This window comes from Amia ocellicauda, chromosome 2, assembly GCF_036373705.1.
Source record: "Amia ocellicauda isolate fAmiCal2 chromosome 2, fAmiCal2.hap1, whole genome shotgun sequence".
Classification (NCBI taxonomy): Eukaryota; Metazoa; Chordata; class Actinopteri; order Amiiformes; family Amiidae; genus Amia; species Amia ocellicauda.
The window spans coordinates 9730372-9747693 of NC_089851.1; the positions used below are offsets into that span (position 1 = coordinate 9730372).

Sequence of the window (17322 nt, forward strand, 5' to 3'; positions counted from 1 at the left end):
ATTCCAGCATGACAATGACCCAAAACACACAGCCAAGGCAACAAAGGAGTGGCTCAAGAAGAAGCACATTAAGGTCCTGGAGTGGCCTAGCCAGTCTCCAGACCTTAATCCCATAGAAAATCTGTGGAGGGAGCTGAAGGTTCGAGTTGCCAAACGTCAGCCTCGAAACCTTAATGACTTGGAGAGGATCTTCAAAGAGGAGTGGGACAACATCCCTCCTGAGATGTGTGCAAACCTGGTGGCCAAGTACAAGAAACGTCTGACCTCTGTGATTGCCAACAAGGGTTTTGCCACCAAGTACTAAGTCGAAGGGGTCAAATACTTATTTCCCTCATTAACATGCAAATCAATTTATAACTTTTTTGAAATGCGTTTTTCTGGATTTTTTGGTTATTATTCTGTCTCTCACTGTTAAAATACACCTACCATTAAAATTATAGACTGATCATTTCTTTGTCAGTGGGCAAACATACAAAATCAGCAGGGGATCAAATACTTTTTTCCCTCACTGTATTGTAAGGGGTCCCAAGCTATTATAATAAGGATTTTGCCTGCAGGTCTAATTCAGTGCTGAGTGACAGCCACCTTGTCAAACCCAGCTAATTCATAACAGCAGATCAGGACTATGAAAGAATGGCAAACCTTTGTGTTTAGTTTCCTTGTCTACTTCTGCTCCCAAACAGCCCATCAACCATTAATAACTCTGGAATGGAAGTGGATGCCACAAGGATCCCGCGTCACTGGCGCTTAGTGTTCACAGGAATGCACAAATCCGGCTTTCATAATCCACATGGGTGAGGAATAAACCAACGTTTAATGCTAAGCCCATCAGGATGCATGCCTGCCATCCAGCACTCTGTATATAAAAGGGCATCCGTGGCGTCAATCTAACAAGCTCACACAGTACTTTGATGAGCACAGTGAACAATTAGTAGGGCTTTTCTTGTTCAAAACATGCACAGAATTTATGCAATATACAGTCTATGTGCTCCACTGCAGGTACAAGAACGTGAAGCAGCTGTTTTAGCACCATTCCTCCCTCCTACACTGAGAGATCATGGCTGATATTCAGCAGAGCGTCACACACTTAATTATTTTAATATTTAAGATGCAGATATTAATTGTGCTTTAGCCGTGATCAAATACAAATAATACATGCATTCAAAAATATATACAGACGTGCTCAAATTTGTTGGTACTCTTACAGCTCGTTAAAATAATGCTTAATTCCTCCTGAAAAGTGATTAAATTAAAAGCTATTGCATCATGTATACTTGCATGCCTTTCGTATGTCATAGAATAATGCAACGAAGCTGTGATGAGATTAATTATTGCTCATTCTACAAAGATATTCTAAAATGGCCTGGACACATTTGTTGGTACCCCTTAGAAAAGATAATAAATAATTGGATTATAGTGATATTCCAAACTAATTCATTTCTTTAATTAGTATCACACGTCTCCAATCTTGGAATCAGTCATTCAGCCTATTTCAATGGAGGAAAGTAGTCACTGTGCTGTGCACCTGTGACAACAGTTGCAAATATTATTAAGAAGTTCAAGGTCCATGGGACTGCAGCCAACCTCCCTGGGTGCGGCCGCAAGAGGAAAATTGACCCCAGATTGAACAGAAGGTAATGCAAATGGCAGAAAAAGAACCAAGGATAACTGCCAAAGAGATACAAGCTGAACTCCAAGGTGAAGATACGTCAGTTTCTGATCATACCCTCCATTGCTTTTTGACCGAAAGTGGCCTCCATGGAAGAAAACCCAGGAGGACTCCACTTTTGAAAGTAAAACATAAAAAAGCCAGTGTTGAATTTTGCTAAAATGCATATTGACAAGCCACAATCCTTCTGGGAGAATATCCTTTGGACAGATGAGTCAAAACTAGAGCTTTTTGGTAAGTCACATCAGCTGTATGTTGACAGACAAAAAAATGAAGCTTTCAAAGAAAAGAACATCATACCTAATGTGAAACATGCAGGAGGCTCAGTTATGTTTTGCGGCTGCTTTGCTGCGCCTGGCACAGGGTGCCTTGAATCTGTGCAGGGCACAATAAAATCTCAAGATTATCAAGGCATTCTGGAGCGAAACGTACTGCGCAGTGTCAGAAAGCTCTGTCTCAGTCGCAGGTCATGGGTCCTCCAACAGCATAATGACCCAAAACACACAGCTCAAAGCACCCAAGAATGGATAAGAACAAAACATTGGACTCTTCTGAAGTGTCCTTCTATGAGTCCTGATCTGAATCTTATCGAACATCTATGGAAAGAGCTGAAACTTGCAGTCTGGAGAAGCACCCATCAAACCTGAGACAGCTGGAGCAGTTTGCTCAGGAAGAGTGGGCCAAACTACCTGTTAACGGGTGCAGAAGTCTCACTGAGAGCTACGGAAAACATCTGATTGCAGTGATTGCCTCTAAAGGTGGTGCAACAAAATATTAGGTTGAGGCTCCCATTATGTCCATGCCATTTTAATTTGTTTTATTATTTACAATATTATGTTGAAAAACAAAATCAAACTAGACTAAACTACTACGCTGTTTGAAATATCAGGGCAGTCATGTGCTCTTGACACTGCTGAATGGAGACTGGCGGCTGTGAGGAGCAGTTGGAGATGCAGAAGGAGAGCCATTTGTGTTACAACTGATCAGCTCATTTACTTCTGTTCTTCAGCCCCTGCACTTATAACCAAGGCATTGCAGCAAAAGCCCAACACCTGACCCTACACGAAATTCCACAACACCAAGCTGAAAACCAGCTGGAGCGCGACTCTCAGGGGGGAGTGTTCATCAACAGAACAGTACATTGAGGCAATAGAACATAAGAAGAATATAAAATTAACAATCGAGAGGCCGTTTGACCCATCGTGCTCGTTTGGTGTCCATTAATAACTAAGTGATCCAAGGATCCTATCCAGTTTATTTTTGAATGTTCCTAAATTGTCGCTTCAACCACATCGCTGGGGAGTTTGTTCAGATTGTGACGCCTCTCTGTGTGAAGAAGTGTCTCCTGTTTTCCATCTTCAATGCCTTGAAGCCCAATTTCCATTTGTGTCCCCGGGTGCGTGTGTCCCTGCTGATCTGGAAAAGCTTCTCTGGTTTGATGTGGTCGATGCTTTTCATGATTTTGAAGACTTTAATCAAGTCCCCACGTAGTCTCCTCTGTTCCAGGGTGAAAAGGTTCAGTTCCTCAGTCTCTCAGTAGGACATTCCCTTCAGACCTGGAATAAGTCTGGTTGCTCTCCTCTGAACTGCCTCTAGAGCAGCGATATCTTTCTTGAAGTGTGGAGCCCAGAACTGCCCACAGTATCCAGATGAGCTCTAACTAGTGCATTGTACAGTCTGAATATCACTGCCCTTGTTCTCAATTCTACACTTTTGACAATATACCCTAACATCCTGTTTGCCTTTTTTATTGCTTCCCCACATTGTTTGGTTGGAGAAAGTGAGGAGCCCACATAGACTCCTAGGTCTTTCTCATGCGTTACTTCATCTAGTTCTATTCCTCCCATAGTGTAATTATAGTGGACATTTTTGTTACCTGCATGTAATACCTTGCACTCGCCCACAACTGAATATCATCCAAGTCCCTTTAAATAACCTTTGCTGCCGAGATTGTATCTGCTGAGACACCTATTTTAGTATCATCTGCAAATTTGACAAGTTAGCTAACAATCCCAGAGTCCAGATCATTAATATAGATTAGAAAAAGCAAAGGCCCTAGTACTGATCCCTGTGGAACTCCACAGTCCTGATTACATTGTACAATGCAACATCTTTCTCAATATCTGATTTGGGTGGTCTGGAACACACTAAACTTCCATATATTTTATTAGTTATAATTTTCTGTAAGCCATGTTTCCGTCACTCCTACAACATCATAGACACAGGCAAGCACTGTGGCTTCTAGGTCTAACATCTTGTTCCTTATACTTCTGGCATTGAGGTACAAACATTTCAGGACTTTCCTACTAGTAGTTTCCCTTGGTTTTCTTTCCTTAGTGGAACATGTCCCATTGTCAGAGCTCCCTGCCCCCCTGGTCCCTAGTTTAAATGATTCTCAATTACTCTGCACATACGCTCTCCCAATGCATTAGCCCCCTTCTGTTTAGATGTAGACTGTCCAGTATGTACAAGTCCCATCAATCCCAGAAGAAAGACCAATGATCCATAAATCTAAAACACTCAACATTTCAAACACGTTAAACTTTCTAATCACTGCCTGTCTCCCTGGCCTGGTACCATGAAGGTTCTGCTTTTTAGTTTCTTTCCTAACTCTTTAATTTTGTCTTGCAGAACCTCTGCCCTACCTTTTCCTATGTCATTGTTTAAAATGTGGACCTTGACCAGTGGATTCCCCCTGGCTTTGGCCAGTGGTCCGTCTACTAGTTTAGGGAGATCTGCAACCTGAGCACCAGGCAGGCAAGATACCATACGGGTCTCCTTATCACTAGAACACACGGTGTGATCTACGCCTCTAAGAATCGAGTCTCCTACTATAACTACCTCCCTCTTCTTGGGGAGGAGTAGGCACCATGGTGCTCAACTGCCCTCCCATCACCCTCTGAGCTGTCACTGTCCAACTTGTTGTCCAGCTGATTGACTAATTCTTCCATATCACTAATACAGCGCAGATCAACAAGCTGAGCCTCAAGATCATGGACCTTGATCTCTAGGATTTCAACCTGCCGACAACGTTCACAAATGAAATCTTCTTGGATGAGTTCATCCAGGAAGGCAATCATTCTGCAAACCTGACACTGTAGTAGCCACATGCTTCTAAATGTTAGTCTCTTGGTTCCTGTTCCCAAGTCAACTGCTTAACTTTTTGTTACGGAGAAACAGCGCAGCTCTAAGTAGCTTTTGTCTACCTGCCTCCAATTCACACCTAATTGGCTCCACCTGGAACAGAATTCCTGCTAGTCCTTGACTAAATCACCTTTCTACAACATTGACTTTCACCAACTCAGCAGTTGAACTGAATTGACTACAATTAAGGCAAACTACAGACAACATTAACTTCAATTAAGTCAAAGTTAAAACAAAATGAGCAATGCTAAGACTGGTCTGAAACTAGGAAAACAAGGTGGCTGCCTCTCACCTGTACTCTCCTGTGTCTGTCTGTGGCAACTTGTAAATACTTGTTTTCTGTACATACATTATTTGAATCTCTCCTGAGTCAACTGCCCTTTAAAAAATGTATCATACATTTTTCTTAAATAAACATCATAATTATGATATCAGCAGATATAAATTCATAAATCCATTTATCATTTACATTTTTTCACTTTACAATTAGGCGAGAAAATCAGATGGGAAATAAAGATTTCCCAATAAAGTAGAACTTTTATGAACAATAAATACAAATTGTATTATTTTTAGCTTCAAAGCTTGCTTCTGTATAATGAGTTGTAACTGCCTTGTATAACAACATGTGAGAGCTGATGTGTTACTAATTGGAAGACACTGAGAGACCAAACAATCTGTAACCTGTGGTATAAATCACTTACAGAGAGAGCAGTGCAATTATAATGATTGTCTTTTTTGTAGCAGGCATGCAAGCTAATTATTACACACACAGATGAATATAAATTACAGAAATGTATTGTAACAGCAAAGGAATTTTAAATTTTAAATCCTGATAAAGAATAATCCTAGTTAACATTTCAGTACTATTTTTGTAATACTATTAACTATTAACGGGAAAAGAGGCAACCCCATGCAATCCAACAAGTGCCCTAAAATCTCAGGTGCCAAGTTTAAGTTTTGTTCTATGACTTGCATGCTTTATATGAAATACATTTAACAAGGTGGTGCCTCCCCCACAGTATCCAAAACAATCTACTGATGAAGATATGCCAAGATATCCTTGGCGCACAGAACAATAATAATGATAGTGATAGTGAAGGCTCTATTCGGGGTAAATCCACTTCATCCTATTCATTTTTTCCAGCATTTCATCTGTGGTATTTGGGAAAAACAGATGGAAATAATATTTACAGTGATATTGTATTTGGTAATACAACTGTTGATCAACAACAACAAAAACAATCCAGACCTTCCTCACACATGTCCTTTATATATCGGGTGGGTGTCACACAATTGCCAATCATAATCCAAGAACCCTTCACATACGAGCAACAATTATGTAATCTTTTGGAATGGGTGAATTACTTAAGAAGGGAATGTGTCAGACATAACAAAACGTTTGTAAACCGCATAGGATGACTCAGGTACATATTCAATTACTGTTTTTATTTTTCTAAAGAGCACTTTAATAGGTAATTTCAAGTAATGCCTTTCAGTCACTAGAAAGAGTGGTTTGATGAATCACACTAACCAAGGTTTAATAAAAGCAAAGGGGTTTATATATCCATGATGAATGTTTGCCTTACACTGTTCATGGCCATTGTTGTATTTTAACCTTCACACAAATATTCATTATAGGTCTAAGTACATTCACCATATCCAGATGGAGAGTTAAAGTAGTAAAGGTCATATTTTTGTACTGTTCGATATAAAGACATGTCTAAATATACATGTTTAAAATACAAGCACATGTGCATCACTGTTTGTGCACAAAGTTTAGAAAAAAAAAAACTCAAAAGGAAAAGAAAAACATCCAAATATGAGGGTTACATTTGAATTGGGTAGTTTATTTCTGCATGTCTATGTAAACTCGTCCAGTAAAGGCGCGGAGCCGTCTGACTGCACTGAAAAAGGTCCTCTTTGTTGTTGAGATGATGGGAACCCTGTGTTCCCTTGGGCACCACTCCCATCCTTTCAGATGTATATTCTACAGTGGGTCTTGAAAGCCCAAGCTTTTGGCACAGCGCCCTCTAGTGGGAACTGGAAGAAACAGTCCTCTTATTCTTCTCTGTACTGTTGCCCTGTGATTTGTTAGTCTTTAGCGATTCCAGGAGGCTCTTTATCCTCTGACTGGCCGGCTCCATCTTCCTCTTCTTTTTACTCTTTCCTCCGGCCTGCGAAATAGAGGGCAGGAGCAAAGAAGCCAGGCCCCACGGCTGGTCCCTGGTCCCTGTGGGGCCCTTTCCTCCGGCCTGCTGTAGAACCCAGGCGCTCTCCTGGGCCAGGGCCACGAACCTCTCCATCTGCGTCATGTTCACGTTCTTGCTCACGTTGAGCGACGGCTCGAAGGGATTCTGGATGTGCAGTGGGGAGGTCTCTGGTTTGTTCTGTTCCTTACCCTGCAAAACAATTCAGAAAACTCATTATTTTGGGGACATTTGAAGTTAAAACCAAACTGATAAGGGGGATCAATCCGTTTTAAAGCTGAAAATAAGTTACAAAAGATTTAAGGACATTCAAGTGTGTTTAAGAATGTCAAGTATAAACCCTCATAAAAACAAATACATGATTAAGTGAATTCTTAACGTTTAAAGAGGGTCCTCTCTACAGGGTTACCATGGCTTGGCATTTTGCCTCTTCTTTAAAGTGGATTGCTGGTTCTCCATGTGGGCACAGGCCGGTGTGTGAGAAACTATGGCATCCTGTGTTGTTTTGATTAATGATTGTTACAGTAATTATGAGATGTACTTCTGAGTTTAGCTGGTGAACATTTGACTTTAATGTTTGATAAATACATTTAAATGGTATAATCTCAATCCAGTCACAAAACTATGACTAAGGACATTTATAAAGTGTATGCTGAATAGTTCATTTAACTGTTCATTGTTTTTATATTTTTTTAAAAGCTGTGTATAAAAAATTAAAAAAACACCTGCAGCAACTTCGCAAATAAGCATGTGCACGAACTCCAAAAGGTCTCAAGTCCTTAGTCATAATCACACTAGTTGCTTCATGGGGAGCAAGGTATGTAGTAAACACATAGCTCTGCTACTTTAACTTGATTGTGTATACAAATTGCCACCATAAATAGTAACACCATGAGATCAGAGATGAAGACCCTCGCCTCATATCTGGGACACTCTGAGCTCCATTTAAAACACTGCAATCTCCATCTAAGGAGCTTGCTGACCAACCAGGTCTAAAGTATAGTAAGGTCTGAATTCTGGGGTGCTTGGTCTCACATTACTTGCACGCAGCTTGCTGTGGCCTCTGGAAATCCTCAGTGTGGAAGAAATGATAATAAACAATTCTATTAATTCCATTTGGGCAGTAATTGTATTAGAAATATTTATTTTTAATAAACACAAAAGGGAAGGGAAACCCCACACTCAAATCAAGCTGTTTAAATAAAATAGGAGCCTTGTCCTGCAGCACACACCGGAGATCAAACGGGCTAATGAAATAGGACTTTGTGGGGAGAGGTTCCTCTCCGTTTCTCCTCACTGTGCCTCCTGCTCGCAAAATAAATGCAGAGAGCCATGTTAGGTATGGTATTGTTTATATTACTGTCAAGTGCATCGGCCTGAAATGGATACCCCATGGTGGATAGTTTTTCAACACTGATAGAAATGATGAGCATTGTTATTCATTCTCTATGAATCCAAATCAAATTGGTTGTGAAAAGATAAATCTCTCGGCAGTCTTTAGGAATAAAAACATAGCTTTCGAACATACCTAATGTAATTAATATAAACATGTAATACTTAAAACATTTTTAGCCAAACTAAGTTTACTTCACTTTAAGAAAAAAAACTTGACAAATTCCCAATCCTGAAAAGTCAGACTGGGGAGGACTCTTTATACCCTTCATGTTTTCTTATAAGAGAACTAAGCATAACTTTAAAATAAAATGTCCTGTTTTTAACATTGCAATCAGTGGCGGTTCTGAGGCCCCTGTGGCTCCACTAACTAGCACCGCAGACAAATCACTGTCAATAACCAAGCCACCCCACCGTTAACATCGCAGATAAAAAAACGTCAGCCCCCCCACCACACGATGGCCCCCTAATATTACAACTGGCCCCAGCCATGTCCCCCCAGTTGAAAGGGGCTAGAACCACCACTGATTTCAATTAACCAATTTCATTGTTATTGTATGGTGTTTGTACTGTTCATTTTCTAAGCTCTTTCCACGATTTTGACAGGGCCTTACCTATATTCTGTGTCCACCAGGTGGTGCACTGCCTAACAAATACATTATAATTATAACCCGGAGAAGACCAGGCGCCACCTGCTGTACTCCACATTGATGGAGAGGGGGTAGACAAACACCGGAAGAGTTTTAAATATTTAGAATAGAACAACAACATGTAAAAGAGAATAGCGTAATCTTAACTATACCCTATTCTACAAAACTGCAGGAGTCCAGTATGGCAAACATTCAAAGACTTGAACTTCCTCAGCAAGAGAATATAATTTAGTTCTCGTGTTGTGAAATAAATGGAAAAATATCTACAGAACACATTTAATCAAGATCTCACGGCATCGACACCATTAAGACGGCAAAAGGATTTACAGCAACATAGCTCTCTGATGTGCACTACGTTTATGCGCGTCCTGTTTAACCCAAGAGAGAAGCCAGACTGTGGAGGCCACCTGTCAGGGGGTGAACTTACACCGTGTGAGTGGTCACACGAACACATCAACAACTGCCCAGAAGTAATGTGCAGTAATGGGTGTCATAGGAGATGCTGTCCTCCAAATGACAGGTATGAGCCAGGCCTCTTCTGCTTAGAGGATATGGTAAACCAGTGGAAAGAGCAGGAACAATAAAACACTTCAGAAGATGTTTAAAAACAATAATCTGGAAATCATCCTATTGTATGAACTCCTTTATAAACATTATTCTTTTTTTTTTGTTCTGTACATTACCTGCTTCTCCAGTTTTTCCCTGAAGAACACACTTACATCATTATATCATCTGAGCTTCCCGTTTTGAGGTTTCTGGGTATTCGTTCTCACGGACTATTTAATCCAGCACATCTTGTGCGGAAGCCTTTAAAACTCTAGCCGCTGTCTCTGCATTAAGAAGCGAATTCCACAAACTTGTGTCTTCCTTCTCACTGACATACATTTTTAGTGGAACCTGTACAGAGACCGAAATGTTTGCTACTAAGGTAAAGTGCGCATTTGTACATTTTTAAAGCACTTTAATGTGATTTCCAGCAATAATAACTGGTGTCGGACAGTTACAGAACCCATGAGCAGCTCCACAGAGCCTAACTCAGTGACCACACCATAAAGTGCACACACAGGTTTACAATAAGCAGCTCTGAGTATCACAGCACACGTTTACATCCCTTACCTTTCTGATGTTGATGGACAGTTTACTAAAGGCAAAATTGCCATAGAATTCAAAGAATTCTTGGAGAAGATGCCCTACACAGAAAGTGAGAGAGAGAAAGTTATACATGTTACTTTGGTAGAAATTATGAAAAAGGGTGAAGGGTACAGATTAGCCTATCAATCTTTTGACAATCCCCTACAGAAAATAAAGTAATCCTCAGTCATGTGGGTATTCTGACAAACAGATAAGGTAATTGAAAACAAACTGATGGGTTTATATGAACTCTTCACTATAATACTAAAATAAATGCATATTCTTGATTCATTTACCCACCTAATGTTTCGGTGTTCTCCTGAGCTTTGATCTTGCTGATGTCCCTCACAAAAGTGCAATCATTCCCTTCAATTACACTTTTATCCTCAGGACCTTAATAAACACCAAACAGAAAAAAGCACAATCATTAAAGTCAGTATATGGAAAGAGCTTAAATAGTATACCTCCACAGAGGTTTGAGCTTCCACAACAGAGTAAAGATTATCGTAGAGTGGCATTAGAGGACAACCATGTCAAAGTATATTATGACAGCCCATTGCAGTTAAAATGCCACAAGAAAGAAAATAACTTAATCAGAGCCTCCTTGAAGATGTCAGGTAGGGTCAAATCAAGGGAATTAACCGTCTCACAGCCTGGAGATGATGAGAACTAGAGATACTATGAACAGTAACTCCATAGATCCTCTCCCTGTAAGACTACTACAACCATTGGATTGCTTTTGTTTTAATTTCTGCTATGGACACAGTGAAAAACACTACAAAGAGTGAATGGATTATTGTTTTTGCAAAAATAAGGTCCCAAAGGCTTATTGAGAACATTTTGTGGTATATTGTTCAGATGGATAGATCACTCATTTGGTACACATTTTATATTATTAACAGTAATAGTTCCAATAGTTTTAGGTCATCAGGGGCCAAGGAGTGCTTGTAGATTTGACTTACAATAGAGGACAATGTTCTTTCTTTAAATAATAAAACCAAGCCTTAAATGTTTTCCTCCAAACTGAACTGTTTATTGCTTTAGTTTCTTCTGACAATTGAACCATGTCTGTGCATATGACTGCTGTGTTCTACTTTGCTCTATTTTCTTGACCATGTATTCCTTTGGGTAAGTCTAAAACATTAAAATAATTCTGTGTTCTTCAAGAGTTTTGCTGCTACAATGATGTGATTTGCCTGCCTAAGGGCATCCACAACAGCTGCAGGTGTGGCACATTTTCACAGTCAAGGACAGTTTTACCCATGAAGCCTCCTGCTAAGTTAAGCTAAAAATGTTTTCAATTATGTATCACACCAGTGTAGCATTGTAGTGTGATCTAATCAAATACTGTAAAATGCACTGAAAGACCAATAAATGTGTTGATACAAAGTTTATATCTAAACCCACACTCTTACTCACACCAACGTTGTTATGTTATGTCAAGAGGAATTGTTTACCTGCAAGATTTTTCAGCTGGTCTAGGGTGGGAATGATGGGGGGGCTTCTCCTCTGCAGAAAGAACATGACCATCATGGTGAGGGAGAAGTTTGTGAGCCAGGCCCCCGGGATGCTGCTGGTGATACCATGCACTCGGGCCCAGCAGCGCACACTGAACACCAGGGGACGCACCCGCGGGTCCAGGCTGCCATAGAGGAACAGCAGTTCCGAACTTTTCACAGCCACCCTACACAGAGAGGAGACAGACCTCAGCACGCAGGACACACAAACAGTACAGAGGGCTCTGCTTCCCAAATCCACGTGGCTGTGGTAGTGTGACCTTCACCTTCACAAGGGTATACTCATAATCACCCCAAAATTAGGTTAGCATACACTAAGTTCCCTTCAAAACAGCGTATACCTGCATTATATTGCTGTACATAGTCTAAAAACTTGTGTAATTCTATAAAGTTGACTATGGCTGTACTTAAAGAAAATAATAAAGACTACAGAATTTCTAGAAAAATGCTCTACATGTCACTTTCGGATGGTTTTATATAATAAAATATTTATCTTTAATTTACAATAACCCCTTTTTTACAGCACTGACAAACTCCTTACCAGGTTTTTGATTTCTGCCAAAACAAATGTCTGAATGTACAGTCTGCTTTGTATCTGACAGTTTTGACATTAATTTTATCTTGTCAGTGCTATGTATATGCCTGGAATGGACAAGTGATCCTTATAAACATGGACTAAATGTATAATCGTCTTTGTAGGTCTTTTCCCCTCAGTCCCAGTTGCTTACCTGTTATTGGCTGTGAGGTCACACTGGAAGCCAGAGGGCTGGTGGGAAAAACGCAATAGAGGACAGCGAGCATTGAGGATCTTCTGCACTCCAACACACCCAGGACCAAACTCATCAATGCACTCTCCCATCACTGACAGGATCCTCTGGGTTACAGATCTCTCAGAAGACACCCTCTTCATCTGGTACTCCAAGGAAAAGGGACCAGCAGCCTACACAGAAACACAAGCCATGCGTGCCTTTCAGTGCCTTTGGTGAAGCTTATCTCACCCAGTACCTACACAAGTAGGCCTTACATGAATTATCATTTACGGGGACTTACTTGAAATAAAAGCTAGTTTGAGAATTCGGAGTAAAACTTCCAAGCTATTACCTGGGCACAGACCTCAGGGGACAATTATCACAACAGAAAGATTTCACAGAGAAAATGTTACTAATATGATTATCAATAATGTATTACAAAAAATGCTGCATTTTCACTTACCGTACAAATATCAGTTAACAATCAGCATTATAAATTATAAAGAATTATGGTTTCCTCTAAACCATATACATCCTGTACTCTTTTTTTGAAAGCCACGGTAAATGATGGTAATCGTAACATTCTGGTTAACCTGAGAACTTCCTTTAAGCACATCCTGTTTGCAATGAGAAGCTGGAATTACATCTTCTACTCACCCATTGACTTTAGAAAGGGGCTTTTATTATTGTCAAGATGAAGTAAGTACAAGTACAAGCAAGTACATACATATAAGGTACTAAAAGGAAGTCCACTTGATTTATGATTAATGGGGGGCCCGTGCAGTTAGTTTTGCTTGCATTCAACTGTATAGAATGACAAACCTTTTAGGTAAATACAGACGGGCAAAAAATTAAAAGAAAAAAACAAAATAAAATGTCTCAGTAAGGTGCTGGGCCACCACGAGCTGCCAGAACAGCTTCGATGCTCTTGGCACAGATTCTAGAATCTCTGAACTCTACTGGAGGGATGAACACCATTCTTCCAAAAGATATTCCATCATTTGGGGTTTTGATGATGGTGGTGGAGAGCGCAGTCTAACACGTCGGTCCAAAATCTCCCATAGGTGTTCAATTGGGTTGAGATCTGGTGACTGCAAAGGCCGTAGCATACGATTCACATCATTTTCATACTCATCACACCATTCAGTGACCCTCGTGCACTGTCATCCTGGAAGAGACCACTCCCATCAGGATAGAAATGTGTCACCATAGGATAAAGGTGATCACTGTAATGATTTGCAGTGACCCTTCCCTCCATGGGGACAAGTGGAGCCAAACCATGCCAGGAAAATGCCCCCCAGAGCAAAACAGAGCCTCTGGACCCCCTCACTGTAGGGGTCAAGCAGTCTGGCCTGTACCGATCTCTTGGTGTCACCACGCATGCACTTGCCCACTTGTGTCTGTCACTAGCTACACAGGGAAAGGTAATCAATGAATGTCCACTTTCTTATTTGTTGGGAATATTGAAGGTTAACATGGGCTGGGTCATTCAGTATTACAATAATCTCAGGCTTATATCCCTTCAGAGAGGTGGTAGTGCTTCTAAAGCTTACTCACACACTTTAAATGCAATAATATTCCACCTTTTGTTGCCGTCTGAGTTTGCAATCAGGAAACTTTGAATTAGGACCTCATGTTTAGAATCTCCTACACAATTACTGCAAACAAATAAAGCTAACCAAATGCTGATAGAATACATTTAGATTTTCCAAGAAAATGTGAATATTCTCAAATGCATAAGCATTCTGCCACGTTGCTACAGCAACCCTGCATAACTTCAGGGGTAAAAGATTAGTTTCTGAGGTTACTAAATTAGTGTTATGTTTTCTGTCTCTGTGTAATTAATGTGGTGTAACTTGACTTAAATTAATATGTTTCTTTAAGTTCCTGCATTTAAATATTGAAGTCACAACTCACATAGTGATACGACAAAAGCAATCATTAAGACCACAGAGTTTTCAAAACAAGTCAGGGGAAAGAGTAGTAGAAAAGCACAGATCAGGAGAATGTTACAAGGAGATTTCAAAGTCACTGAATACTGTGAAGACCATTATTAAGAAGTGGACAGTGCTTCATCCCACCCAGTGTGATGGGCGCCAGTGTTCATACAAACAATATCCCAGTGCCTGCAATCCAATAGAACATGTATGGCGAGACTTAAAGATTGCAGTCCATCAACCATCCCCAACGCATTTGCCAGAACTGAAGCAATTTTGCGAGGAAGAATGGCCAAAAAAAAAAAAATCACCACACTATGCAAAGTTGCTAGAAACCTATGCAAGAAGTCTCACAGCAGTACATGCTGCCAAAGGTGTTTACACCAAGTACTTAGTAATTAGGAGGCTGAATATTTATACAATCAGTACTTCAATTTGAATATTTTCTGCAGATTATGCTGCAATTTAACCATCTTAATATAAGTGTTAGGTTTGAGTTTTGAATAAAACAAAGTTCACTGAAACAATGTATTAACATTATTTGTAATTCATAAAAATGTGAACGTTTGACGTGGGGTGCATACATCTGAAAGGCACTGTAACTGGGCTATGATACATGTTTTAACTGAGTTAAATTGCAAGGATGACCAGGAGTGAATACAGAGGAGCGTGGATAACAGTTTCTAAAGCATAGTATTACTATTGGCAAAAATACAAGAGACAACTATATTAAATCTATTAAATACAACAAACACAGGTATATACATTTTTGCAATACAATACCAACAATGCTAAATCAGACCTAGCAAGATTTTGTACAGTGGTCTCCTTTAAAAAGATTAATATACAATCTAAAATGTTTCTCTAGCACGTCCAAGTTTTTAATTTTTTGTATACATTAAAATATAAGACTTTAATCTTCAAGGCAAGCAACCTCCATTGCATATTCACCATGTATTAATTTACCAATATTGTGGTGTAAATATACCTTAATCCATACCAAAAACAAATTCTTAAAGGAAAAGCACTCTTAACCTGAACTCTTACCTTTAAGTTCCTGCCACGGATGCGATCCAGATCCAGAATCATATCCAAATCACAGCCAAGCTTCCCAAAACCATTTACTGTGGAGCCAAATGGCATTATGGAGCATTCTGGGAAATATGCTGCTGCAATGTCTTTCAGTAAAGAACAAACCAAGAAACGCAGACGGATGTTTTCATCTGTTAACTGGTAGACATTCATAAGAGTGTGTAATTGTTGGTCTATCTGAGAAAAGAGGGGTCGGAGGAGAAAATACAAAATCAAAATACAAAATAGATGAGTCCTAGTTAATATTTTGTATAGATTAAGCATGCATTTCCTAAAATATGAACTAATGTTGTTTACCACTTCATAGTAAAAAAAAAAAGGTAAATTCTTACGCTGTCTACTTTTGAAATTTTCTGAATAAGCTCATTGATGGGAATGGAAGACTGTTTTAGGCACTGGACAGCTGGCTGGGAATTGGTCTGGTTAGCAGGATTATTCAGCCTCAACGAAACCAGTCGAGATTTGAAAGGCACAGTTGCCTCATTCTGGAAACTCGGGATGCCGATTCCATCATGAAGTGAGGCGACACTTTCTTTCTTGGAAAATTCCACCACGGCATATACACCCTGTAAGAGAATATGAAGAAAAAAACAATTTGATGCATTTGTACATTTTCATTTTTACTTCCAGTAAAGACAAATGTGTACATATAAAATACTACCAATACCCAGTAAAATGTCAGACTTAGTACAAATAATATGAAAACAATTTTAGACAGTTCACATACTGTACACGGTAGTTTAAATAATGAATGCTTAGAAATACTACGAATTACACAGATGTGAATGAATGATGTTGCACTAATCATTCATGATAAGCACACATGAATAAATAGTTCCTTAATTAATGTGTCCAATTGTATCTTGTCACTTGTAATTCTATGCACTATGACATAATGACGATGTTGTCGGTACTTACAAAGCTTTCATAGAAGAAACAGGTATTGATTTCTCCATGTCTTGACAGGTATTTAAAAAAAATATTCTCATTGATTTTGGGGGGACAACTTATAAGAACAGATCTCTCAGACTGCGCTTGTCTTTCCTCCAGCAGTGTGTAAAATGATTTTCTTTCATCAATGGCTTCTAGGTGTAAAAAAACAAACAAAAACAATGGTATTTTAATGTCTGGAAGATCAATTAATTATCCTACACAAACCAATTTCCTGTTTTGCAAATTAATTAAGCAGGCCCAAGCACTGACAATAATTTAGATTTTACATGTTAATTGCTACAATTAAGCAATACAAAGTTGCTATAAAAATGTGATGTACTGTGACATTTTAAGACGTAATCCTTTGCGTTAACAGATACTTAAATAAATGAACCAGGATAACCACATGGTCACTGTGGTCTAACCAATCCATAAGTCTGACGCAATTACTTCCAGACTGCTTTGGAGAAATGCGATATGACCCGCTGGACAGTCAGTTGCAATGAAACGTCACGATTGTCTGATGGAGAGTGTTTTGTTTGTCTGTATGGAAGCCTTTTCAGTTTTCTCTCCCGGTGTTTTTATTGTGCCGTATTCGCATATTTAGTTCACCATACCAGATTCGTCACTCCTGTGTGTTGCTTCGCTTTTTAGCGCAACACTGCTCGTACTAGTGCTGCTCCGAAACCTCAGGTTTGACTTCTCTATGCTTCTTAACGGACCCCTCCGTCCTCTCAAATATAACCTGCACATCCACAAGGAGGCCGCCATTGCTGCGCTAGGCATGCAAAGTAATGCGCATGCCCAAAGCTAGCTGACTACGGCAAGTCGGATGTACAATAAGAGTTCGTCGACAAGAAATGGGAAACGCCTTCGGATCATGTTGATAAAATAATCCTGC

At 39.7% G+C, this 17322-nt stretch overlaps 1 protein-coding gene across 2 annotated transcripts; it reads right to left on the bottom strand.

Annotated features, from left to right (window-relative positions):
* Nucleotides 1-6059: 6059 nt before the first annotated feature.
* mtpap (mitochondrial poly(A) polymerase) lies at nt 6060-17203 on the bottom strand. Of its 2 annotated transcripts, none has more exons than XM_066717802.1 (9): nt 17039-17203; nt 16407-16570; nt 15821-16054; nt 15444-15665; nt 12439-12650; nt 11651-11877; nt 10494-10586; nt 10179-10252; nt 6060-7212 (listed from the first exon to the last, which is right to left on the bottom strand). In XM_066717802.1, the coding sequence occupies exons 1-9, from the start codon at nt 17190-17192 to the stop codon at nt 6844-6846; spliced, it is 1749 nt and encodes a 582-aa protein (XP_066573899.1). In that variant the 5' UTR covers nt 17193-17203; the 3' UTR covers nt 6060-6843. The 2 variants fall into 2 exon arrangements, with proteins under 2 accessions (XP_066573899.1, XP_066573897.1); XM_066717800.1 differs by having other exon boundaries at nt 16407-16573.
* Nucleotides 17204-17322: the final 119 nt, after the last annotated feature.

What these genes read in the sequence shown, in the direction of transcription:
- mtpap (XM_066717800.1), bottom strand. Translation starts at nt 17,192, where the DNA reads ATGGCGGCCTCCTTGTGGATGTGCAGGTTATATTTGAGAGGACGGAGG. An exon ending in GTTTCTTCTATGAAAGCTTT is followed by an intron (nt 16,055 to 16,406) that starts GTAAGTACCGAC and finishes ATTCTCTTACAG; the next exon opens with GGTGTATATGCCGTGGTGGA. An exon ending in GACCTCACAGCCAATAACAG is followed by an intron (nt 11,878 to 12,438) that starts GTAAGCAACTGG and finishes CTCTCTGTGTAG; the next exon opens with GGTGGCTGTGAAAAGTTCGG.